At 52.2% G+C, this 24,060-nt stretch overlaps 3 protein-coding genes across 3 annotated transcripts; 1 reads left to right on the forward strand and 2 right to left on the reverse strand.

Annotated features, from left to right (window-relative positions):
* Window positions 1–21: 21 nt before the first annotated feature.
* Window positions 22–11,325, reverse strand: SKIC2 (SKI2 subunit of superkiller complex). The gene is given in 29 exon segments (XM_040463373.1): window positions 22–271; window positions 360–500; window positions 693–911; window positions 986–1,096; window positions 1,252–1,462; window positions 1,613–1,739; window positions 1,835–1,982; window positions 2,326–2,430; window positions 2,575–2,712; window positions 2,879–3,016; window positions 3,730–3,960; window positions 5,709–5,819; window positions 5,902–6,114; window positions 6,298–6,394; window positions 6,472–6,618; window positions 7,182–7,288; window positions 7,478–7,562; window positions 7,694–7,840; window positions 8,419–8,564; window positions 8,789–8,917; window positions 9,096–9,224; window positions 9,226–9,287; window positions 9,387–9,440; window positions 9,724–9,798; window positions 9,916–10,030; window positions 10,118–10,235; window positions 10,331–10,440; window positions 11,055–11,158; window positions 11,238–11,325. Coding segments are annotated over 29 exon segments (3,741 nt in total). The 5' UTR covers window positions 11,260–11,325; the 3' UTR covers window positions 22–70.
* Window positions 11,326–11,408: 83 nt separating this feature from the next.
* NELFE (negative elongation factor complex member E) lies at window positions 11,409–17,419 on the forward strand. Its single transcript, XM_040463384.1, has 11 exons — window positions 11,409–11,558; window positions 12,000–12,082; window positions 13,488–13,557; window positions 13,661–13,806; window positions 14,296–14,370; window positions 14,493–14,530; window positions 14,718–15,055; window positions 15,175–15,319; window positions 15,474–15,528; window positions 15,774–15,876; window positions 17,108–17,419. Exons 2-11 carry the CDS (start codon window positions 12,008–12,010, stop codon window positions 17,203–17,205), a joined length of 1,143 nt encoding a protein of 380 aa, XP_040319318.1. The 5' UTR covers window positions 11,409–11,558; window positions 12,000–12,007; the 3' UTR covers window positions 17,206–17,419.
* Window positions 17,420–17,421: 2 nt separating this feature from the next.
* CFB (complement factor B) lies at window positions 17,422–23,803 on the reverse strand. Its single transcript, XM_040463376.1, has 18 exons — window positions 23,608–23,803; window positions 23,264–23,497; window positions 22,673–22,858; window positions 22,354–22,527; window positions 22,009–22,110; window positions 21,772–21,908; window positions 21,335–21,473; window positions 20,877–21,008; window positions 20,225–20,326; window positions 19,999–20,136; window positions 19,425–19,522; window positions 19,183–19,300; window positions 18,786–18,939; window positions 18,604–18,680; window positions 18,294–18,406; window positions 18,059–18,191; window positions 17,929–17,978; window positions 17,422–17,631 (listed from the first exon to the last, which is right to left on the reverse strand). Exons 1-18 carry the CDS (start codon window positions 23,669–23,671, stop codon window positions 17,476–17,478), a joined length of 2,307 nt encoding a protein of 768 aa, XP_040319310.1. The 5' UTR covers window positions 23,672–23,803; the 3' UTR covers window positions 17,422–17,475.
* Window positions 23,804–24,060: the final 257 nt, after the last annotated feature.

Below are 24,060 nucleotides of genomic sequence, written 5' to 3' on the forward strand. Positions count from 1 at the left end.
GTCCCTGCCCAACAGTTGAAGTACACACAGGTGGTTTGCTATTTTATTACTACATTTTTACACAGGCCACTCACTGAGTGTATAGGCTGGCCGCAAAGACGATGTCCCTCCGCAGCAAAGTAGCTGCCGTCTCCATCTTGGCACCTAGCACAGGTTCTCCTACCAGGCGGGCCGCCCCCCTCAGCGAACGACACATCTCGGCCAAGCGCTGGATGCAACGGACCACCAGGCCCTCAGGAGTCCCCGACAGCCCTGCCAACTCAGAGAAGGGCTGTGGGGGAAGCAGGGTGAGGACTGAGTGTGTTAGACCTGGGTAGCCTCTCCCCTAGCCAGCCATCCACAAAGCCCCAGTTACTCACCATGCCCCGGGCCCACTCGTACACCACCTCTACCAGCCCAAAATTCAGCTCCCCGACAAATTCCTCCACAGTCTGGTTCAGGCCACAGGCCACCTGGACCTCGCCAATCCGCTTGGCCACAGCCCGGACACGTTCCACTCCCTGCAGATGGCCAAGGAGAGGCTCAGACCCTGCCTTCCTTCTTTAGGAGTGCGGAGCCCCAGATCAAGGAAGAAGCCATTCCAGCTCTTTGAGGCACTTAACAGGGCTGGAGGGTTCACCTGGGGAATACTTGGGGGTGGGGACTGGGAATGCCACAGCCAAGGGAGAGAAAGTGGGGTGGGTGTCCCATACCTGTTTGAGGGTGCTTGGGAGCTGCTCCCCAGGGTCCCCAGGGCTCTGGCAGACCAGGCCAGAGAGCAGGGCTGCAATCTCTTCTGGCCGCAGGGCACTCAGAGCATTGTCAAACATGAGCTCAGTGAGAAGCAGCTCGTGACTGCTCATGGCACAAGCCACCCGCCCTGCCAGCTTCACGGTGCCTGCCTCGTCTACATAACCCAGGGTTCGGAGCACCTGAAGAAAGATGGTAGGTGTTGGGAGCCTGTTCTCTGTCACTAGCCCCCTGCCCCCACCCCTGCCCCTCCCACCTCTACTCGCTGGTGATACTCTGGGAGCAGCAACAGTGACTGATCTGACAGCAGGAAACGTAGTCGCTCCATCTCCTTCTGTATCTGCATTCGCTCCTGCAGCTTCAGGTACTGCAGAAAGCCAGCAGCAGAAGCATGTTAGCCTTCCCTTTGCCCCTAGGCAGGAAGGCACTGAGGACAAGGGCAGAGATGGGGTGGCTGGTCTAATGGGGAACAGAAGGGAAAATTCCCCCTCTGAGCTTGGGAGCTGGCATGCAGGACCCTACCTGGGCAGAGAAACGGGGACTGTGCACACACTGAGCCCCCCCGATCAGCTCCTCCAGCTTCCGGGCCCGGAGCCCTCCCTCAACCACTGACACATCCTTGAGCTGCAGGTCATTGACAGGGTCAAGGGTAGGGGGTCCCGCTGGGTAGGCCTGAGCCAAACGCAGCAGTTCCTGGACAGCAGTGGTCACAGCCGCAATGGGAGGATCCTTCCTGAGGAAGGAGCAAGGTCTTAAGACCTAGGGCAAAGTGTTCCTTTCCAGAGAAGCCTTCTCTGGCTGGGGAGACACCCCAACCACCCCTCCCTACGCTCCATTACACGGTCCCCTCCCCAGGAAAAGGATCTCCCCAGCCATCTCTGACTTGAATTTTGGTTGCTGCCTCTTGCTGAAGTCCTCCAAGATCTTCTCCCCATTCACCCGGAGCACCTTGGTGGTGATGGCAGCCATGTCTCCTGGCTGGAGCTTGGCCACTGTGTGGTCACAGGGCCCTGTGAAAAGGGAAGAGCAGGGTCAACCCTTGCCGTGGACCCAAACATCCTGCCTACACTGCTGTCAGGAACCCGGACATCTGCCCCATGCTCACCTTCAGGCAGGAACAGCTTGAATCCCACAAGGTCATCTGGGTAGGGCACATCTGGGGTGGCTGGTGCCCTCTCCTGTGGGTCCTCAGACACAGGCTTATCACACAAGATCAGGGTTGTAAACACCCTGCTGGTGGAATTTGAGGAGACCTAGGGTAGGTGGGGAGGCCAGGCCAGGGCAATGTGAGGAGTGGACATCAAAGATAGAGACCAGGTCCCCACCCTCAGGCAGGGACCACAGAGCAACTGCAGAGCCCATCTCTGGGTTGGACTGGTAGCCAAGTCAATCTGAACAGTCTTCAGGGGTGGGAGGGAGGAGGGTAGTGGCGGCAGGGAGGACAAGGAGGTAGGCATGAAGTGGTGGCAATGGGAGAGAAAGGAGGGCAGGAGGGGCAAATGAGTGCACTGCTGTGACGACAATTGCCCCCACCAAGTAAGGAAGATGGGAGACGTGGCTCCCTCCCTCTGGGGTCTAAATTTCCATTGCCCTCACCTGCAGGATAACACCCAATGTGTTATGATACTCCTGATTCTTCACAACCACCACCCTTCCTGCTGAGAGAGATTTCAGCCCATTCACAGACTCCATGATGCGTCGCTGAAGAGTGGGGACACGCACAAAAGGGATAATGAAGGAAGCATCACAGGGACACTGAGAGTAGGTTGGGACTAGGTTCAGGAGCACCCAGTGTGTGGCATTCTCTTCCTCCCTTCCTCCATCACTCCCACAACACTCATTCACCTGGATCAGGCTCCGGGTCTCTGTCAGTTCCTCCCCCCAGCTGTAATACTCAGGCAGGTCAACCAGTTGGCCAGTTGTATCAGGTTCCTCTAAGGTCCCTAGTCTCTTGGTCAGTTCAGCTAGAGCCTGTTCATGGGCCTGGGTGGAAGTGTGGCAAGGTATGAAAGGAGAGTCTCCAGGCCCAGGATGCCACGCTCCCCACCTTCATCCCACCTTCTAGGTGGTCTCTAGATATCCACCTCTCAGCCTGGCTTCCCTTGTCCCAACATGCGGCCGGGTATACTGGTCATCCCAACCTCCTCACCTTGCTGTCCTTGCGGGATGGAAACTCGGAGAAGCTCCTCTTCATCATGTCTTCCACCCTGAGGGCGTCCACCCGCAGCAGGTTCAGGATCATGGTGTATGTGAGGCGGAACTGAGATTGCAGCTGCGATGGCTTTCCCTGAGCCACATCAGAGAAGCAGTGAGATTGGCGTGGGACCTGCTGCCCCCCAGCCAGCCCTCTGGGGATCGGCTCTGCTCGTAGCAGATCTAGTCCCCATGCTGTGACCATGGGACCCTAGACAAACTGCTTACTCACCTCCTCTGCGAAATAAGGGAACAAAACTAAATAAATAGACCCTCAAAGGTTTTACCTAGTTCTGTCTTCACAATGACAAAAGACCACAAGGGGTGAGATTCAGTCTAATCCTTGGATTTGCTTGCTCTGACCTTGGTTTCTCCCAGGCAAAAGAAAAAAGTACAGTTGACCCTTGAACAATAGGGGTCTACCTACACGCGTATTTTTTTCAATAAATACTGTCCAGTTCTGTTAAGTATTTTCTCTCTCCTATAATTTTCTTCACAACGTTGTCTTATCGCTAGCTTTATTATAAGAATGCAGCAAATAACACATATACGAATAGGTGTTCATCATCTGTCTGTTATTGGTAAGGCTTCCAGCCAACAGTATAGGCTATTAGCAGTAAAGTTTCTCGGGAGCCAAAAGTTGTATGTGGATATCTGACTGTGCAGGAGGTCAGTACCCCCTAACCCTACACTGTTCAAGGATCAACCGTAGAAAGAAGAGAGAGGGGAAGAGGGTTGGAAGAGAGAATCCAGCAGGTCCCCAGAGCTGGGGCCCTCCCAGCTCAGCCTCATACTGCCCTGACTCACCATCATCATGCGGTGCAGGTCTGCCATCTCAGGCACACGGCCCTTGCAGAGCAGGATGACAGTGCCGGTGGGGTCCAGGCCTCTCCGGCCTGCCCGACCTGCCATCTGCACATACTCTCCAGGTAGCAGATCCCGGAAGGTGGAGCCATCGTGTTTCCGCATAGAGTCAAACACCACTGTTCGAGCAGGCATATTAACACCCATGGCAAAGGTCTCCGTGGCAAACAAGACCTGGGATGGGAGAAGATCAGTAAAGGGGCTACACACAGACACCCAGCCCTGGCCAAGTGTACCTTACTCTGTAGCCAAGGCTGAGTAGGCACCAGGCATGGTCCCAGTTAACTCACAGGATCTCATTTAATAACTCTCAGAGCAAAACTATAGAGCAAGTACTATCATTTTCACTTTGTCTATCTGGCTACCTACTTCTTTTCTTATAACCCCCATATCCAATTCCCATCTCCCCACCGTCAATCATCCCAATGTATTTAGAGTATCTTTTTGTGTGAATATATTCTTCCAGATTGTATCTTGTTTTGGGTGCATATAATTCATGACTTGTGTTAAAGGCCATTACACCCTAATTCAAAAAGATATACATACCCCCATGTTTATTTCAGCATTATTTACAATAGCTAAGATATGAAAGCAACCCAAGTATTCATCAATACATGAATGGATAAGGAAGATGCAGTGTGTATGTTAGAGTATTATGTAACCATAAAAAAAGGATGAGATCTTGCCATGTGTGACAACACGGACAGACAAATAGGGCAGAATGTATGCTAAGTGAAATAAGTCAGAGTGAAGAAGACAAATACCATATGATCTCACTCATGTGGAATCTAAAAAACAAAACAAATGAATAAAGAAACAAACAGCAGAATCAGACCTATAAATACAGAGAACAAACTGATGATTGCCAGAAGAAATGGACAAAATGGGTGAAGGAAAGTGGGAGATACAGGCTTCTAGTCAAGGAATGAGTAAGTCACAGGCATAAAACGCACAGCATAAGGAATACAGTCAATGATATCCTGGTAGCGGTGTATGGTGACAGACGGCAGCTACAACTGTGGTGAATACAGCATAAAACATAAACTTATGTTTATTTTATAAACAGACAATGAATTACCATGTTGTACACCTGAAACTAATGAAACATTGTGTGTCAACTACACTCTAAACAAAAATAATTAATTAATTAATTAATTAATTAGCTAATTTCTCCACATAGTGTTTTCAATGCCCATCCCCATTCCTGTGGTTATACCTAATCCATTGTTTCCAGCTCCTGCAGAGCACCGTGGCATGCATCCCATACAGTGACCTCCCTGCTCTCCCAGTGAAGGGTACCTTGGTACCGCCAGCACCCTACCACAAGATTACAGCCAACAAAGGAGAGAGAACATGTTCCCTCAGAGACTAGGGTGAGAACTTCTTCGCAGTATATATCCCGACATGGAATTTAGGATCAAAGAGTACATCGTACATATTTTTGCCTCATGAATGCCAGGGTGCACTCCAGACAGGCTACACCTATATAAGAGTTCCCATAATCCTCTAGTCTCCTATGTCTTTGGCAACACTTGGCCTTAGCCAGTTTCCTAAATTTTACCAGTCTAGTAGCTATAACGTCATCTCTCGTGACTATTTTAATTTGCATTTTTCTGATGACTAGTAACTTTTTGTATGCTTGCTAACTTTTTGGGTTTCCCTTCTGAATACCACCTGTGCCTATTCTGTGCATCTCCATTTTAAGATAGCAAAGCTAAAGTTCGGGACGGTTAAGTAATCTGCCTGGGGTCACACGGTGAGTAAGTAGAGAAGCCGGAATGCACACCCAGGCAATCTGGACCTAGAGCCCAAGCTCTTAACCACCGCAAGGTCCTATCTGAGCCCTGCCCCTCCGCCCTCTGGGCAACCCGTAAGGGAGCAACGAGTGCTCTGAAGAGTCCCTCTTCTACCACTGTGTGTACCTTGACCAGGCCTCGACTGAAAAGCATCTCCACGATCTCCTTAAGAATGGGCAGGATGCCACTGTGGTGCACACCCAGGCCACGGTGCAGGAGCTCAGACATGTGCAGGACCTGCAGGGAGCCAAGGTCCATGATCAGGGATAGGGTGGTGGAGAATCCTATCCCCATCAGTCTTCAAGACCCCCATCCACACCTGGGGCAGCTGGCGGTCAGAGCCACGGAGGCGAGCAAGGCAGCGCTGCAGGAAGAGGTGAATTTCACTCTTCTCTGAACTTGTGGTGAGGTCCAGGGAGGTGAGGCCCGAGGCTTGCTCATCACAGCGACCCCGCGAGAAGGTGAACACGACCACAGGCAGCTGCGCACGGGTGCGGAGGGAGGCCAGGAGGGATAGGTACACACCGCGGTCCTGGGGAAGGGGGCAGAAAGCGGCAAAGGTTGAGTCCCTGAACCAGTCGGGGCCAAAGTGAGGGGAGGGGAGGTAAAGCAGTATCAAGTCAGATGGTACTCAAAGCTCAAGTCCAAACCTCTGGGGAACGAGGGAAGAATGGAGAAACAGGGGGCAGCAGGCACAAAGCCTACCGGTTCTCACCTGTGCAGGCCCCCCCTGATGCGTGGGCTGTTTGGCCCCAAAGGTCTGGGCATGTTTGCTCATCCGCTCCTTCTTGGCCTCCACAGCTGCATAGTACCTGGCACACAGGGAGGGTCACTGATCACAGTCGCACCCGGCGGACTCAGCCCTGACTCTGCCCCATCACCAGCTTACCCCTTTGTGTGGAAGGCACCTCGAGAGTCCAGCAACAGAAAGAGCTCCCCCTGGGTCTTGGGGCTGTTCCCCGTGAAGAGATAATGCTCCAGGGGTACGGGACGGGCAACAGTGCTGATCACATAGATCTGGCGCCGTTTCAGTCGCCTGAATGGGTAGAAATGAGCAGGTCAGTGGCAAGAGTGCGAGAAGTAACCCACATCCCCACCACCTTCCCCCTCCAGCTTCACCCAGTCTTTTTTTTTTTTTTAGTTTTTTTTTTAATGTTTGTTTATTTTTGAAAGAGAGAGTGAGACAGAGCATGAGCAAGGGAGGGCCAGAGACAGAGGGAGACACAGAATCTGAAGCAGGCTCCAGGCTCTGTCAGCACAGAGCCTGACATGGGGATCAATCCACAAACCATGAGATTATGACCTGAGCCAAAGTCAGACGCTTAACCGACTGAACCACCCAGGCACCCCAAGCTTCACCCAGTTTTTTCTGAGAGCCAGACTGGAAGGTGGCCCCATCATCCCATCTCCCAAGACACAAAATGATCTGGGTCCAAGTGGGGTCCTGAAGTCGCCTGAGTCAGACACGTGCCCCAGCCCCAACCCTCCCTCCTCTCCACCCCCAAGACACTCTCCTTGCTGTGGCAGTCTTCACCCCCACCCCTAACCAAGGAATGCTGCAGCCCCCTTCATCCAAGCATCCCAGGGCACGCATCTCACCCGATCCAGTCAGCGAACTCAAGGGCATTGGGGACGGTAGCACTCAGAAGGATGATGGAGACATGGTCAGGGAGCATGATAAGCACTTCCTCCCACACAACCCCACGCTGGGCAGAGAGAGAAGACCGGTCACTGTCAGCTCAGAGGGGACTGCCCTTCTGCCCCTGGGGAAGCGCCCAGGGTTACATTTGAGGGCAAAGAAGGCAGTTAAGGTCCACAAAGGTGTGTGCACCAGGATGTGCGATCTAGACCCACAGGAGAGGACTACTGGGGTGTGGGGCCCCCAGGCCTCTTACCTCAGCATCGTTGATGTAGTGAACCTCATCAAAGATGACCCACTCTAGGTCCCGGATGACATCTGAACCGCTGTACAGCATGGAGCTGGGGAGAAGAGGCCAAAGGCTGATTCCCCAGTGACTCCTGTCTCCACCCTGTTCTCAGTCAACGTGCTGTCCAGAGCAGCCTAACCTTCCTGACCAAAAATCCACCCGTGTTAAGTGCCTATCTCTCACCGAAGGATCTCTGTCGTCATAATGAGGCAGGAGGCCTCCGGGTGCAGCTGTACGTCCCCAGTGAGCAGCCCCACATCTCCGAAAGTGTTTCGAAAGTCTCGGAACTTCTGGTTGCTCAGGGCCTTGATGGGCGAAGTGTAGATGGTGCTGGGAAGAGGGCATGAAGTCAGCACCACCTCCTGGTCAGCAGTGCCCTTCCACCCCAAGCCCCCACAGAAGCATGCCAGAACCCAGGTGCCTCCCTTCCCCCTCTGAACTGGCCTCACATTCTCCTTCATGACACGACCCCACAAAAACTCTTCCTAAGCTGACCCAGGTCTCCTTTTTTTTTTTTTTTTTTTTTTTTTTTATTTTAAACATTTATTTATTTATCTTTGAGAGAGACAGAGTGCGAACAGGGGAGGGACAGAGAGAGAGAGACAGAGAATCCCAAACAGGCTCTGCACTGTCAGCCCGATGTGGGGCTCAAACCCACGAACCATGAGATCATGACCTGAGCCCAAGTTGGATGCTTACCCAACTGAGCTATCCAGGCACCCCACGCAGGTCTTCTAACTGCTCTCCCCGCCACACCTTCCCACTCCACTCCTGGCCCTATCTCAGTCTTTCCCCAAACCTCCCATCTGAAGGATGAGGTAGCGGTGGGGAAGAGACGACACTTAGAAAGGGTGCAGGAGAACACAGGGCCAGCTGGTGAAGGAAGAGGCTGGGGAGGGGACCTATACCGTGTCATGTGTTTCTGGGCAAGGGCAATGGCATATTCAGCCACAACCGTCTTCCCCGCAGATGTGTGAGCTGCTACAAAGACAGAGTCATGCCGCTCCAAGTGCAAGATGGCCTGTTTCTGAAACACATCCGGCTCAAATGCCCACTGTGGGAGAGAGAAATAGATGGGGGCCAGGCCGGAAAAAGGAAAGGGGCCCTCCTGCCTCCAGTTCTAGGGGCATGCAAGGTGGCTCTGGCATGCCAGAGTGAAGCAAGGCTGGGAGTGAGGCCCAAGACTAAGCTAGAAGGCATCTGGCCTCTGTGGGGAGAGGAGATGAAGGGAGCAGCGGGGAGGAGGTAGGGGAGCATGTGAGGACTGGGCCACACTACCTGGAAAGCAGGCTGGGGAATGAGGCGGTAGAAATCACCAACAGGGGAGGTGACATCCACGGGAATAGCCCACTGCTCCTGAGGCAGGGGTTTGGGGGGCTCTGGGGGGGATTCAGCTGTGGATGCTTCCTGGAAAAGCCAGGGGTAGAGGTGATAAAGATACAGTCAGAGAGCTCTCTGTTACCACTCCTCCCCAAAGATGCTCCGGTTTTCCTCTTAGACCCAACCAAGCCAGCCGCCCCACCCCCACCCCCAGCCCCCCAGTAAGGCCTCTTCTTTCCTGCCTCAAGTGCCCAAAACCACCAACCTTCAACACTAGGTCCTCCAAGCTGCTTGCTCGGGCCAGGGAAGCACTGCAGGGGGGTGCTGAAACAGTGTCTCCTCTGGGAATTCCTGGCTGGCCCACTGTCTCACTCTCATCCTCATCGCCCCCCCCCCAAATCCAGAGGTTCCAGCAAACGGCTGAGGCTGAGCAAGCCGGGAGCTGGAGCCGGGTGATCTGAGGAGCAAAGGCAAAAAGTGAAACCTGGTCATGTCCATCTCTGTTCCACTGGAGAAGGCCACCCCTCCTACACTCCACCTCAAAACTAAAACTCACCCTTCGGTGCAAAGTCCACACCTTTCTTGAAGCCAGGTGGGACAGTAAGAAGATCTGAAAAACAAGGACAAAGAGAATCAGCATTAGTGCACAGAGTCATAGAAGTCATCCGATACCTAATGCTACAGGATGCCATTCACAGCAGAGACATTGAAAATGGGGTTCTTTGCCATCTTTCCAACAGATGACAGTAAAGACTGTTATGACAAGGGTGCCTTTCCCTAATTTTCTCAAAGGCTCAGAGGACTAACAGTGGCCCACTGATAGGCTTGGGCCCCTCTTCCTCAGGGCTGACTCACAGCCCTACTCCCAAGGGTCCATCCTGGCACCGCCTCACCTTTCTCAAAGTCTATCTCTTCCTCAGCCTCCTCCCGAGTGCTCAGATCTGTTATGGTAGGCTCATCCATTCCACCTGGGGAGAGGGTAGACAAACAGGGATTCATGGGGTGGGGTGATACGAGATGGGTGGGGAACCCTTTCCTGGAGACTGAGGGCACCCTCTCCTACCATCCCATTTTCCACAAGTCACCTGGCCAGAAAGGGTATTGTGTTGGATTCCCCCACAGGGACTGGGAGACGGGCCCTGGGGGCCGGCGAAGAGACAAGGAGGTGGTGGCCGATAGGTTTGTATTCTCCAGCAGGACCTGAGGCAAGAGACCACAGCCCCAGTGAGGCTGAGCTTGCCTCGGACCCTTTCCCAACTCTGCTTCTTACGGCCCCTGACCTCTTACCTCTTTGTAGCCCAGTATCTGGCCTGTGGTTGGGTGTCTTTGGGCCTGAAGGTCTGAGGGGACAGGGGCCCCCAGTGTGGCCAGGAGGGACCAGGGATCCATCTTCCTCTGCCATTTTCTGCAATGAAAACACTTTTCAGGTCTTCTCTCTCTCCTCTCCCAGTTTCCTTCAGGGGCCTATCTCCCTAGTCCAGGCCCCTCCAGACCCCTCACCGGGCTGAGTGCTCCACACCATGCAGAGGCAACCAGGCTGGAGATGATAAAAACAACTGCTCTGTTTCCTGCTGCAGATCGGGGGCACAGGGAGGGAGGCCGTGGGGAAGCTGGTAAAGGACAAGACGAAAGGCATTAGGTAAGGAGAGAACAGAAGACATAGACAAAAAAGATAGTGATGTGATTTGTGTTGAAACCAGAAATGGTAGACATTCTAGACCGACTAGGACTGTCAAGCTGAAGCAATGTTTTCCAAAGATTATCTTGCTTTACCGGGCAAACTACCTGCTACTGATTTACCTGGAGCAGTGGTTACTAAAACAGTACGATACAACATGAAATACAATCATTCCACAATCTCTGGGGCTGCGCTTAAGAATTTGTATTTTTAAAAATCCCCCATCCCCACTAATTATGATGTACACTTAAATTTGAGAACCACTAGTTTTAGGAAAAGGGGGCCCAGGACTAAGGATGAGAGTCAGGGCTTCAAAGCCTAGCCACCAACAAAGTGCCCTGGTGCTTGGAGACAGGTGACTCCAAAAAGAAAAAACACATTTAGAAGCACAATCCACTGGGCTGGGGTCTGTCCAGCACAAGGCAGGCCCAGATGACAGGAATCCAGAGACAGGAGAATGAGGTTATGCTAGGGTCCAACAGTAAGGATGGTAGAGGAGGTTTTAAGCTCAAAGTGGGTCAAAGGTTAGGGTCAAAAGTCACTCACTGTGCTCTCTGGAGCCCCCGGCACATTCAGCAGCTCCCAGTGCCCTGTGCATCCCAGCTCCACAGGCCGAAGGGGCAGATCCAAGGGATCTGGAGGAGGCAGCACTACAGAGGGAAGGTCAGAGGTCAAAGGTCAAGGGCCATCCCCCCTTAACACTTGTTCTTTCCACCCCCTCCCCCTCACCAAGTCGCTCCGTCTCCATCATCTTGGAGCCCAAGCAGCTGCAGGGCAGACCGGAAGTGCAACGAGAATCCTAGGGGTAAGCCCCGCCCCAAAGCGGGCGGAAGTGGAGGCGACTTCCGTCACACACCCCCGCCGGGGTGGGGATGAGCGCTACCGAGAGGCTGACCTGAGCCGGGGAAGTGCCGGGCGGAAGTGTGTAGCCTTGAGCCGTCTTGGTTACCGCGTTCTCCACCCCTCGCGACGTCATCGCTCTGAGCCAGCTCTCCGTTGCCCGCGCGGGCGCCGCCCGAGACCGTGGGACCCCGGTTACCGCCCCCTCAGGTAAGGTGTTCTCCTTCTCACCCTTCGTCCCTTTTTAACGAGCTCCTTCTCTCTTCTTCCCCTTTTCGTTGCTCTGAGAGCGCTGCGGGGGTTCCACTGCCTCCTGTACCGTTTGGAACCCGCGGTTGCCATACTAACCCCAGCGGGGGTAGGGGGTGTCTGATGCCATCGTCTTGGCGACGGAAGGGGTGCTTCTCCCTTCCCGGGCCACTTGGTCCCTCAAGGCGCTGGTGGCCGTGATTCCTGGAGAGAAGAGGGAATGCTGGTTGAATCCGACGAGCGGGGGCTTGGATGGCAGCCTGGTTTAAGCAAGGGGTAGGGAGAGGCAAAAGACAGGAGTAGGTAGGCCTGGAAGGGTGTGGTTGGGTGCAGTGTGGACGGCGTGTGAACCCTGGGCGGTGACAGTGGAGAAAGATGTCTTGGGCCCTGCCCCTGAACCAGGAGCCACCATGTTGGTGATACCCCCCGGACTGAGCGAGGAGGAGGAGGCTCTGCAGAAGAAATTCAACAAACTCAAGAAAAAGGTGAGGGAGTGTGTGGGGGCGTGGCCCAACCTTTCACAGACTCTACACTCTTGAGAACACCTGGGGTGAGTGTGAGGGATGGGGGGGTTCTTCCAGCTCATACCTGGAGACATACCTCCTCTCCGCGAAGCCTCACAAGGGGGCTCTTCCCAAGTCTTGATGTATGCCTTCTCTCTTTTCTGTGTATTCTGCCATCGAGTTGTCTAACTTTTCCATGGCTTTTAGTACCACCACAGGGGTGGTAATCTCCAGGTTTGTTTTTTCAATTCTATCCGAGCTCTTGCTGACAGCCTGCAGATTCCCAGTGTTGCAGCTAGCTATCATCTTTCTATCTATTCTTAGTTCCTTTTCTTGATCTTCCATATAGGACTGACTATATTCAGTTTTCCCATGTGTTTGGAATCAAAATCTCCTCTCTGACATCTCCACTATTTGCATGGCCAAACGTTTGCCAAGTCTTCTTGATTCTTACTCTGAAGTAATGTCTTTTGTTTATTTTTTCCCGCGTATTCCGTAGATCAGGTTTTTGCTGACGCTCACGTAGTCTGTTGTAATGGTTTCTCAAGAAGCTGCTCAGTATGTTTTTGGACAGACTTCCTTCACTCTTATTAAAATGAACCACTGAAATCAAAAAAACTCTGTCTCTCTTTTTCTCAAAACCTGTCAGTGGTTTCCCATTGTCTATACAATACAGCCTTACCTTGGCATCTCTTTCTAGTCAGGTAGAACTATTCACTAGTCCCAAAACATACATTCCCAAAGCCTTCTTATTTCCACATCTTTTCCAGTCTGTGTTCTTTGTCTAAAATGCCCTTTTCTTTCAATCTGTTTTGCATAGTTTCTACCCAGGGTCCAGTTTAATAGTCATTTGGCATCAGATAATCTTATTTGCTCTCAGCTACAAGCAATTTGCGCCTCTTACAATCGCTCTTGATAATTGTGTCTAATGGTCTTATTTCTCAGACTGTAAACTTCTTAAGGGGAGGAACAATGTCTCATACTCTTGCATACCCCTGTTACAAAGTAATGGCGTGTCCTTGTTAAATATGCAGGGAATGAATGGATGAAGCCCCCTGAGAAAGGCATGTAGGCTTATGCTTACTTATAGCTCATATCTTAGGGTTCTGGTCCATGGTCAAATTCCTTTTCTTCCACTTCAAAAACTGAGGCTTGGGAAAGCCTCTGAATACAATGGTTTGGCTAGATTACGTATCGCTGGTATTGTAGATGATCCAGTGAATCATGTGTGAGTGGTAGGGCTGCCTCAGTGCACCACTCCAGGGACACCATTTGCATTGTTTTCTGAGAAAGGCGTCCCCTGGAGTGAAGTGTCCAGGGACCTTGGGAGAGGACCTAGCCAGGGACTGGCCCTCACCAACCCCTCTCTTCTTGCTCTTATTCCCAGAAAAAGGCATTGTTGGCTCTGAAGAAGCAAAGTAGTAGCAGCACAGCCAGCCAAGGCGGTGTGAAACGCTGTGAGTGACGGGGGGAACTGGGGATAGACTGGAAATGGGCAACATGGCGCTGACCTCTCTCAGAGCGTAGCCAAAATAATGCCTCCTTCCCTCACCACTCCAGCACTGTCAGAGCAGCCTGTGGTGGACACAGCCACGGCAACAGAGCAGGCAAAGCAGCTGGTGAAGTCAGGAGCCATCAGTGCCATCAAGGCCGAGACCAAGAACTCGGGCTTCAAACGTTCTCGAACCCTAGAGGGGAAGTTAAAGGTGAGCACAAGCAGAAGGATTGTTCAGGGGACCCTTGACTTCAGAGGGCGTCCTTCCAAGTTGGAGTGGAGGTAACATTTAGGGGGAAAGTAATGCCTATTCAGTTCTGGGAAAATTGTCGTACCAGTCCGAGTTTCAGGTTTCTTATCTGTAAAATGTGAAGACACTGACTGACTTCCAAATTCCGTATCTCATACATTCTGTGGCACATATTCGAGCTCCTGGGTCTTGTTGTTCTGAGAAGTTGAACAGGTTGAAGATGTCAGCAGGTCCAAGAAATGTACAGATAAGCTAAATACTCTATGTATATATTAGGTCGCTTATGAAAAACACCACATAATCAAATAATAAATGCGCAAAGGAATTAAAAGGGAGGATAAAAGGCCAGAGGAAAGCCAAGAAGAGGGTGAGGGAAGAGGAATCCCTTCTGTCCCATGGTTAGGCAGCCTTCTGCTCTCACATTGAAGTAGACCTCTACGACCTTCCCAGGACCCTGAGAAGGGGCCAGTCCCCACTTTCCAGCCGTTCCAGAGAAGCATATCTGCTGACGACGATCTGCAGGAGGTATGGTTCTCAACTCTCTGTCCCTGAGAGGTTGGGGAATGAGGAAAATGAGAGACCCACATATTTGGGGTCACATGCCATCAACTAGGACTCATCTTAACTGTCCTTGGTTTCTTTTGCAGTCATCCAGACGGCCCCAGAGGAAATCTCTGTATGAGAGGTTAGAGAGCTAGAGAGAGGACTGAGTCCCAATTGGGGGAGTAGGGGAGGTCAATTGCCTGGATCCTTGGGAGGTTTAGGGCTGGAGTGGAAGGAGCTGGGGCTGCAGAGGGAGTGTTGAGTCTCCACAGGGTCTGGGAAGATGAAGTAAAGGGCCCCTTTGATCCTCACTGTCTGCCTCTCCCCAGTTTTGTGTCTTCCAGTGATCGGCTTCGGGAACTAGGGCCAGATGGGGAAGAGGCAGAGGGCCCAGGGGCTGGTGACGGTCCTCCTCGAAGCTTTGACTGGGGCTATGAAGAACGTGGTGGTGCCCGCTCCTCAGCCTCCCCTCCCCGAAGCCGCAGCCGGGACCATAGTCGTGAGCGGAACCGAGACAGAGACCGAGATCGGGAACGGGATCGAGACCGAGACAGAGACCGAGATCGGGAACGGGATCGAGACCGAGATCGGGAACGGGACCGCGATCGGGACAGGGACCGCGATCGGGACAGGGACCGTGATCGAGAACGAGAGGGCCCTTTCCGCAGTGAGTGATCTGGGCTGGTAGGAAAAGTGAAAGGATTTAGGCAGGTCCCACTAAAGTGGCCTCTTAAAGTGGAGCCTGAGATGGGTTGCACGTTGTGACTGTGACTCCTGACCCCACAGGGTCGGACTCGTTCCCTGAACGCAGGGCCCCTCGGAAGGGGAATACTCTCTATGTGTATGGAGAGGACATGACACCCACCCTCCTCCGTGGGGCCTTCTCTCCCTTTGGAAACATCATTGACCTCTCCATGGACCCACCCAGAAAGTAAGGATGGTAGTGGGACAAGATGATAAGTCCTGGGAGGACCTGGGTTTGAGGGAGAACACCAGCCTATCTCCGGTGGCCTATGAGCACTGGGTTTGGTTGGGTCCACAAGAGCCCTTAGGCCCTCTACTGATCCTGTTTTCTCTCATCCTAGCTGTGCCTTCGTCACCTATGAAAAGATGGAATCAGCAGATCAGGCCGTTGCTGAGGTTGGGACTTCCCAGACCTATTCTTCCCATCCCTACTGCCATCCTCATGTTTTCTCTTTAAAACACTGGGAGCCAGGAGGAAATCATTTCCTCTTGATAGAGGAAGTCTTTTTCTATCCACACAAGAAATGTATTCTTAGATCCTTAGTCTGTTCCTAGGATGGCAACTCTTGAAAATTCTCCTTTTCTTTGTCTGTAATGTCCCCCCCCCCCCATCCTTTACCTCCACCCCTCTTCTTCCCCAGCTCAATGGGACCCAGGTGGAGTCCGTACAGCTCAAAGTCAGCATTGCCCGCAAACAGCCCATGCTGGACGCTGCCACTGGCAAGTCTGTCTGGGGCTCCCTTGGTAAGAATGGATTCTTCCTCTTTCATCCTGTTTCCCACAGCTCGCCTCCTCTCTTTGCTCCCCTGCATGTCCCAGGATTCCCTAGAGTTGATAGATGTCTGGATCTGTGTGGAGGCCATGGGAATGAGAATTGTCAGACTCTCTGTCAGTTAGAGATGGAGGAAGATTTCTTAGTGTGAAGGAGAGAGAAGGATTGAGAACAACTCCCGAAGCAGTAATAACTGGAACAGGGAAGAAAGTGGAAGTGAGTGAGGTTAGTGAGTGAGGTTAGTGAACATGACCGTGTTTATTTTGAGATGGAGTATAGTTGGCTTTATAAAATAAGCATTTGAAATTAGAGATCTGGAACTTGTGTGTGAAGTGAGGACTGAAAACATGGATCACAGTCCTCTGTATCACAGAGTGGCTGCGAAATGGTAGTAATCTCAGGGAAGATTGAATTTGAAGAAAAAAATTACACAGGCCTGGGCCTGGGGGATATTCAGGGAGCAGCATCAGAGGCCATTAAAACCAAAGAACACAAACTATGGAACCTGGGTAGTGATAGAAGTGTCAAGGTACAAAGATCCAAGAGAATGGAAGCTGGTGTGGGGTGAGTGACTGTAGTCCCAGAATGGCAGGGATAGAATCCTCCGAGATGAGATGCAAGAGGGACATGTCGATGTAGGGAGGAAAAAAAGGGGAAGGAACAACCTGAGGCTCGAAGAATGTTTTAGGCCAAAGCCACACCCAGAATGAGCTCCCCTATTGAGGCTAGTAGCATTTCTTAGTGTGAATAGCCCACTATACCTGTTGGCTTTCCTGGCAAAGGAGTTAGGCAGAAAGGGGCGTTCAGAGCAAGAGTGACCCTCCAAACTAAAAGAAGGAACAAGAAATGACTAACATGTCAACAAAGGGCTACAGAGATCTTCTAATTTTTAATATTTTGATGTAGTGGGTTAACATCATTCAGTTATCACAACGATTACCTTTGGGAGCTGTTCTAAGAACAAAACATTCCTTGGAGTATCTGCACGTGCCACAATAACAGCATGTGCTCCTTGCCATGGGGATGGGTTGGCCTAAGGGAGCCAGAGGGGACAGGCCAGCCTGGCCACCAGAGGGCAGCATTGAAATTGGGCTGCCAAGGGCCAAGGGCAAGGAGTGAGCTGGTCAGACTCTGAGCCTCTGGCCTCACCAGTGCTCAGATGCAATGCTTCAGACCTTAACCAATCCTTTCCTCCCTCCCTAGCTGTCCAGAACAGCCCTAAGGGTTGCCACCGGGACAAGAGGACCCAGATTGTCTACAGTGATGATGTCTACAAGGAGAACCTTGTGGATGGCTTCTAGGGAATGGAGCTGGATTCCGTGTGCCTCATCTGCGCCAACACTGGTCTCAGTAAAACACTGAGGTGGAAGCTCACACATCTCCCTCAGCCTCTGGTTTTTCAGCACTTGGGATTGGGGTTGAGCCTTTAAAAACGGCTGTTAGATTTTATCTCAGTTGTAACACATGGCCAGTGCACGTTCCCCTCCCCCTTACCCCAAAAGGATCTTGAACACAGGTATTGTCGCAGCTGTTTTAATTTGATCTCATCCCCCTTTCCAGCAGGAAATCCCTTATAGAAAATCCAAATCCTCTTCTTTGAGTTTCTCCCTGAGCCAGGGCAGCACTTGGAAGAGGTTGATGTGAAAGTCTCGGGCATGAGCAGGTACCTGCCGCCACCGCCTCTGGTCTTTGCAGACATCCACTACACCCCAGCTGATCACACCAACCTGGAGAGGGCAAGGGGATGCCACCAATCATCTGGTAGAATTCCTTCCTAATCCCAGGAAGCTCAACTACTCCCAAGTGCATCTGAGTTGACCTAGAAGAATTAGACTGGGGACCCAGCTCAGTCCTGCTCTCTAGCACACAGGCCAGACATTGCCCCAACCCGGCCATTTCAAGAAGTAGATGTAAGGAGGCAGGCTCTGTCCTTCCCTTTCCAGCCACATGCGTTGAACTCTCCTGCTTTAGGGCCCATGCTGACCACTTGGCATCTCCCCACAGACAGGAGAGGGGAAACTCACTTGAATGAAGCGACTCCTCTTATGAATAATCAGGGGACCACCAGAATCACCTACAGGAGAGGAGAGGCTGTAGGGAAAACGATTCTTGGGCTTTAGGAACATGTAGCACAACCAAAGAGCCTTCTCTTACCTTTGCAAGTGTTGGGGTCAGTATAGGGATCCACCCCTCCAGTGCAAAGGAACCTGGGGGTGACCACTTTAGAGATGTCCTTGACTTTGTCATAGCCTGGGGCATATTGAGCATCTCTCTCACAGCTGGATTTCTGTAGGTGAGGTATAAAGCACGGAGGAGAAAGGGGTGATAAACAGCATGCTTAGGAAGAATTGGGGCCTAGAGGACCTGCTTAGGATCCCATATTCCTCACCTTTTCCCCGTTCTTGATGTAGACCTCCTTCCGAATCATCGACTTCTTCCTATCTTTGGACAACTCTGACACAAACAGAGCTTTGACATCCTTTGCAGGGAGCAGCTCTTCCACTGGACAAATGGACAGTAGGGGTCATTTTAGCACTCTCTCTGCCCCCCACCATCTCTCTATTGCCTTTGTCACTCAGCAAATGTCCTTCAACCCTTTTCTGTGGGCTGGAGACCAGGCTGGCTCCTGCAGCACCCTGTCATGCCCCCACTTGTCTTTTGGCATCATTCCCTTGTGCTACTTTCCCTGAATGTCTTACTCTGTTGCTGGCAGGTGGTTGACAGTGGAAGCCTCAAAGCTTGATTTGTTCCCTGGGTGCAGGGGAGACAAATAGGCCTGTTAAGGGAGATGGGGAAACTCAGGGACAGCAGACTTGACCTGCCCCAGGCCTGTAGCCCCAATTTGCCCAGACTTTTCTCCTCAGGGGTTCAGAGGGCTCACCTGAGAGTCTGGCCATACTTGAGCTTCTCCTTGAGTCTGATAAGGGCCACATCGTAGTCATAAAATTCAGGAATGCCTTCTGCTTTTTTCCCATTGATGTCGTAGTTAGGGTGAAATAGGACTTTATCTATTTCCAAGTCCTGCTTCATCCCTCCTAAGGTAGGAGAGTGGGTATGTCAGGACATCCTACTTCTCTGGGCAGCCTCCTGCTTCTGGCTCCACATTCTTCCTAACTCCCAAGTCTTCTGCCCTGCCCCCAAGCAGCCCAGTGTGCAAGGGAGGGGGCTGCTTTGAGGACCAGGGGAGGGGGGGGTTGGAAGGGTGGGCTCCTGAGGAAGTAGAAGGTGTTGCCCAGGGAGCACAGCTGAAGCTCAGGATTGATTCACTGCATCCTTACCCACGCTGACCTTGATTGAATGATTCCGATCATCCACCGTGAAACAGTGTGCTGCTGTCAGCACGTAGTACTCAGACACCACGGCCCCCATACAGGTCTCATGTCCTTTCAAAGGGCGCTGGGAACAGAATGGCAGGGGGGAAAGCTTAACTTCCACAAACACCACATTTTGCCCTTCCCCTACCCCCATTCCACCTGACCTCACCTCCCACAGGTCCCCACCACCAGGAAGCTGTGCTTACAGTGACTGAGATCTTGGCCTGCCACGGTTGCTTGTGGTAATCACTACCTTTCTTGTGCTCCCAAACCATTCCACAGAGTCCCAGAGTCCGGGTTTCATCTAACAAGAAAGGAGAATGTGCTGAAACCTGGGATGCTCGGCCTTTCGGGGAGGCCCGCCTACACAGCTATGAGGAGCAGAAGCCCATAAGGAAAAGAAAGGGGCATTTGTTTTCTTACGTTGGGGGCAAGGAACTGTGGCAGTATAGTGAAAAAAAGTTGGAACTAAGAGTTGGGAGACCTGGCTGTTTTCAGGCCCAACGCTTGCTTGCTTGCTGTGCCTGGGCTGCTCTTGGCCTCACTTTGCACATCTGTGAAATGAGAGACTTGACAAGATCTCCAATGTTGTTCAGAACTCGGTGATTCTAAGATCAGGAAGTGGATAGTGCCAGGAGACCAGAGTGTGACTGAGGTAGAGAAGGAGCAATGAGAAAGCCATCCCAGACTGCCAAGGCTTCAGGAGGAGAGGAAGTATGAGTGATTTGGGATACCTGGGGGACTTCCTGACCTCTTTATACCCTCCTGGTATCTTCCTACCAAGCATTTGTTTGAAAACGTTTTCCAGGTCTTCCATGTCCTTGACTTTGAACACATGTTGTTCTTTATCCTTCTTGGAAGCCAAAGCATTGATGTTCTCTTGGTTCACCAGAGGCCCAACCCCAAACACATAGACATCTGAGGGAGAAAGAGGGAGGGTGAGTGTCCAAGCCCTGGGGGCAGGAGCTGAGAAAGCAAGGTGCTGGGTCCAAGGCCAAAAACTCACCCAGATAATCCTCCCTTAGGTTTTTGCGATCCCTCCCAATGTCCAGCAAGCTCCGGATCTCATGAATGACAGAGACTGGGTCCCCACCCATGTTGTGCAAGCCTGCAGAAGAGACAGGGACCGTGAAGGTGAGAGGCAAGTAAAGAAGAGGGTCAAGGAAGATAAATTGGCTAGTAGTGACACATGGCTGGGTAAGCAGGTTGTTTTTTTGTTTTTAATGGCTGAAGGTAAAATTTCAGCTTTTTAATTTAAAAAATTTTTTAATGTTTATTCATTTTTGAGAGAGAGTGGGGGAGGGGCAGAGAGAGGGAGACACAGAATCTGAAGCAGGCTATAGGCTCTGAGATATCAGCACCAAGCCTGACAACCGGGCTCCAACTCACGAACTGCAGGATCATGACCTGAGCCGAATTCAGCCCAACCAACCACACCACCCAGGTACCCCTGGGTAAGCAGGTTAAGGGGATGGAAGTGACAGAGAGACTTAAGAAGGGTGTCTCCTTGTAAAGGGTCACAGGAAAGATCAACATGGTTGGGGCCCTCAGTGCTGCTCAGAGCCCCAACCATGAGTCTAGTGTTACATGTGGACCAAACAGCCATACACTGGTATGAAAGGGTGGGAAGCCTGGGGCAGGAAAAGGTCCCTTCTGACCATCAGTCATGAGAATGATGACGTGGCGGGTGCGGTTCCAGCCTTCAGGGGGTTGGTTCCCTGGCCAGCTCATCATGTTGTAAATTGCCTGGAGGGCCTTCTTGGTGTTAGTGCCTGCCTTCAACTTGTGATCTGTGAAAAAGGAAGATCTCACCTTGCCTGGTCTTCCAAGTCATCTATGAACATTCAAGGCCTATCACAACTGAGATACCACATTTTTCAGTTTTTTGAGTTGTCACCCCACTGACTTCCCTTTGACCACAAAGTGACCTTCTCAGCCCCCAAGTTCCCAGTAATCCATATTCCTCAATGAGCCTGCTGTCCAACCATAGACTGCAAAGTGGTCCACCCTGCCTTCCCACTTGGTCTCACTACCTCCTCCTCACAACAACCCTGAACCTTTTGACTTCTCTGACCCCAAAGTGAACTCCCCACCAGTCCCTTCCCTAACCTCTGACCTTCATAGTTGATATTGTCGATTGCCCTTGTAACCCAGTCTGCATCGCTGCTGTTTTCATCGGACACTCTGATCAAAATTTGGGGGACTGTAGCATAGGTCACTAGACCATATTTTGGCTTCACCCCATAACTTGCCACCTGTGGGTTAGGGGAGCAACGGGTCATGGCATTGAAAGAATACTATGGTTGGGAGAGGTCAGCAGCTTTTCTGGGACAGGGAAAGTTACAGTCAGAGACTCAAGGGCTGACTGATCACCCTGAGGCTGATGGATGATTGGGTTAAAGGTCAAGAAACTGCTTCCAGTAAAAGGAAGGGAAGGAGGACAGAATAGGACCAGAGGTTTTCTGGGACCTTGTGTCTCAGAGGGTCTGGAAACATCAGGGAACTAGTCCTGGCTGGGCAGTGAGTTCACATTCAGGGGGGAAGGGGGCCCACCTTCTCAATGAAGTCTTTGAGACAGTTCTTGGCCCTTGTGAAGTTGCCAATCCCAATGCTGTCTGATGCATCCAACACCAGATAGATGTTCATGGAGCCCGAGGGGTCCAGGATAATCTTCCTCTTCTGTTGTTCCCCTGGGTGCCACCAGAGAAATTCAGGCTCCAGCATGCATGGTTCTCCTGGCCCTTCATCCTCCCCCAATTTCCTGCCTCCCTCCCCTCTCTGCCTCCAAACCTGGGCTATGCCCATCCTCAGCATCTACTCCTTCAATGGTCTCCGTCAGGGAAGACAGGAAGGCTTCGGCTACCTCTTCGGGGATGTCATACATAAAGGAGTCTGGGAGAGGTCAGAAATCAGGTAAAATGTCTGGGGGTGTTGGCAAGGGTGTGAGGGTCAGAGACACAGTGGCCAGTGAGGTGGGATGGTGGGTTTCCAGGATGGGAAGGGCTCAGTAGTGGAGGAAGTTCTACAGGCAGGTTTAGAAGTGAGGAAGGAGTTGGGTTGCATTAGGGGGAACTGGTGTAGGGATATGAAGATAAAAGAGCAGGATTTGACCCCTGGGCATGGGTCAAGAGTCACCTTGGCAGGAAGGTTCTGTTCCACTCCAAGAGCCACCTTCCTGGCATGTTCGCTGCTGGGATCCACGAAGGGTGAGACCCCGGTTGCAGTAGTAGGTGACTCTGTCTTCAAGGCGATAGTGGTTGCCCACCTTCCTTGTGCCAAGGGGGATGCCTGGGTTAGGGCAGTACCCCGCTGCAGAAGCATGAAACATGGAGGTAAGGGCCAAATCCTGAGGCCCAGATGGCACGGTAGAGCACAAGAGTTGTGGTGCTGGTTCCTCAGGCTGGAACATGGTCAGGGAGAAGACACCATCACCAGGGGAGGGGACGCTTCTCACCTCCATCATCGCAGATGGCTGTTTGTCCATCCCAGCGACCAGTTGCTTGGCAGGTGCGATTGGCAGAGCCCCGGAGAGTGTAGCCATCATAGCAGCGGAAAGAGATCTCATCGCTCAAATTGTAGTAGGGGGTCCGGGGCCAGTATTCCCCATTCTCAAATCCCTGTGGTCTTGGGCAGCGAATTGCTTTGGGGGAGGGAGACAAGTAGAAGTTACTGAGAAGGAAGGGCTTCACTTGAGAGTTTCCCTCCTGGTCTCAGAGACCCTGTCACAGAGAAACAGTGCCTTCTTGGTCCCACAGACAGCATCAATGCTCAACCTATGATGACTCCTGCTTCTCCTCGCTTCCAATTTCTGAGTGTTCTTTTTACTGCCAGGGTTGCCTGACACAGGGTAGATGCTCAGTGAAGATTCACTCCCTTCCTCCTCCCTCTCTCCCTCCTTCAGCCCTAGACAGCTCCTGTGTTTGCTCAGCTCCCCCTGCTAACCTGCCTGGCCTCAATGCAACTCTAATAGTATGCTAGTCTGGCCCCTGGCCACCACCTGTTCCACCCCTCCATTGACCCGTACCCACCCTCACTGCCCTCCAACCTCTGCATTCTGCCGTCTTGACAATCTTTTGGTCTTGGGTCCGCAGGGTGCTCCAGGACCCTGTGGATCTGCAGGTACGAATCTGCACAGGGTATGGGTAGAAGCCAGAGGGACACACATACTCCAGTGCCTGGCCCTCCTTGAGAAGCCTGAAGGAGCCACCTTTGATCTCTACTCCTTCCAGAGAGCAGGAGCCTTGGGGCCCAACCACAGTCAATGGTGGTATGCTCCCACCTAAAGAAAAAGGCTGATGAAGCCCAGCCTCCCAAGGCCAAGGAGGAATACTGGGGGCAGCAGGAAGTGGGGGGGGGGTGGGGTGGGGGAGTGGTGACCCTCTCTCTTACCTCCAGACAAGAGGCCCAGCACCAAGAATACCAGGCAGAGTTGGGGGCTGAGACTGCTCCCCATAGCGATGGAAGGCAGGAGAGAAACCAGGTATGGGGACAAGATGGTCTATCCCGGCTTGTGCTGCCTGTCTGCTGGCTTGATGTCCAAACAAACTTCAGACCTGGGCCTGGTCGCACACCCTTCCCCTGCCCCCCACAACCTCCAGCCTTTTATGCAATCTGTGTTCTGGCACCTGTGGCTAACCCCACCTACCCACATCACTTTCCGGAATGTCCAGGTGGGAGGGCCCCCACCGAGGTGCCAGTCAAGGAAATAGGAACTGCATAAGCCCTACCCTTTCAATACCACCTCTCAGCTCCAGTTCCTCCCCAGTAATCCCAGACCACCCCCTTAGGGACCAGAAATAAGGCTGGCTCACTCCCTGTTGACTCTGTTATGGAGCAGAGTCC

The sequence above is a fragment of the Herpailurus yagouaroundi genome, unplaced genomic scaffold, assembly GCF_014898765.1.
Source record: "Herpailurus yagouaroundi ecotype Mexico unplaced genomic scaffold, PumYag 393, whole genome shotgun sequence".
Classification (NCBI taxonomy): Eukaryota; Metazoa; Chordata; class Mammalia; order Carnivora; family Felidae; genus Herpailurus; species Herpailurus yagouaroundi.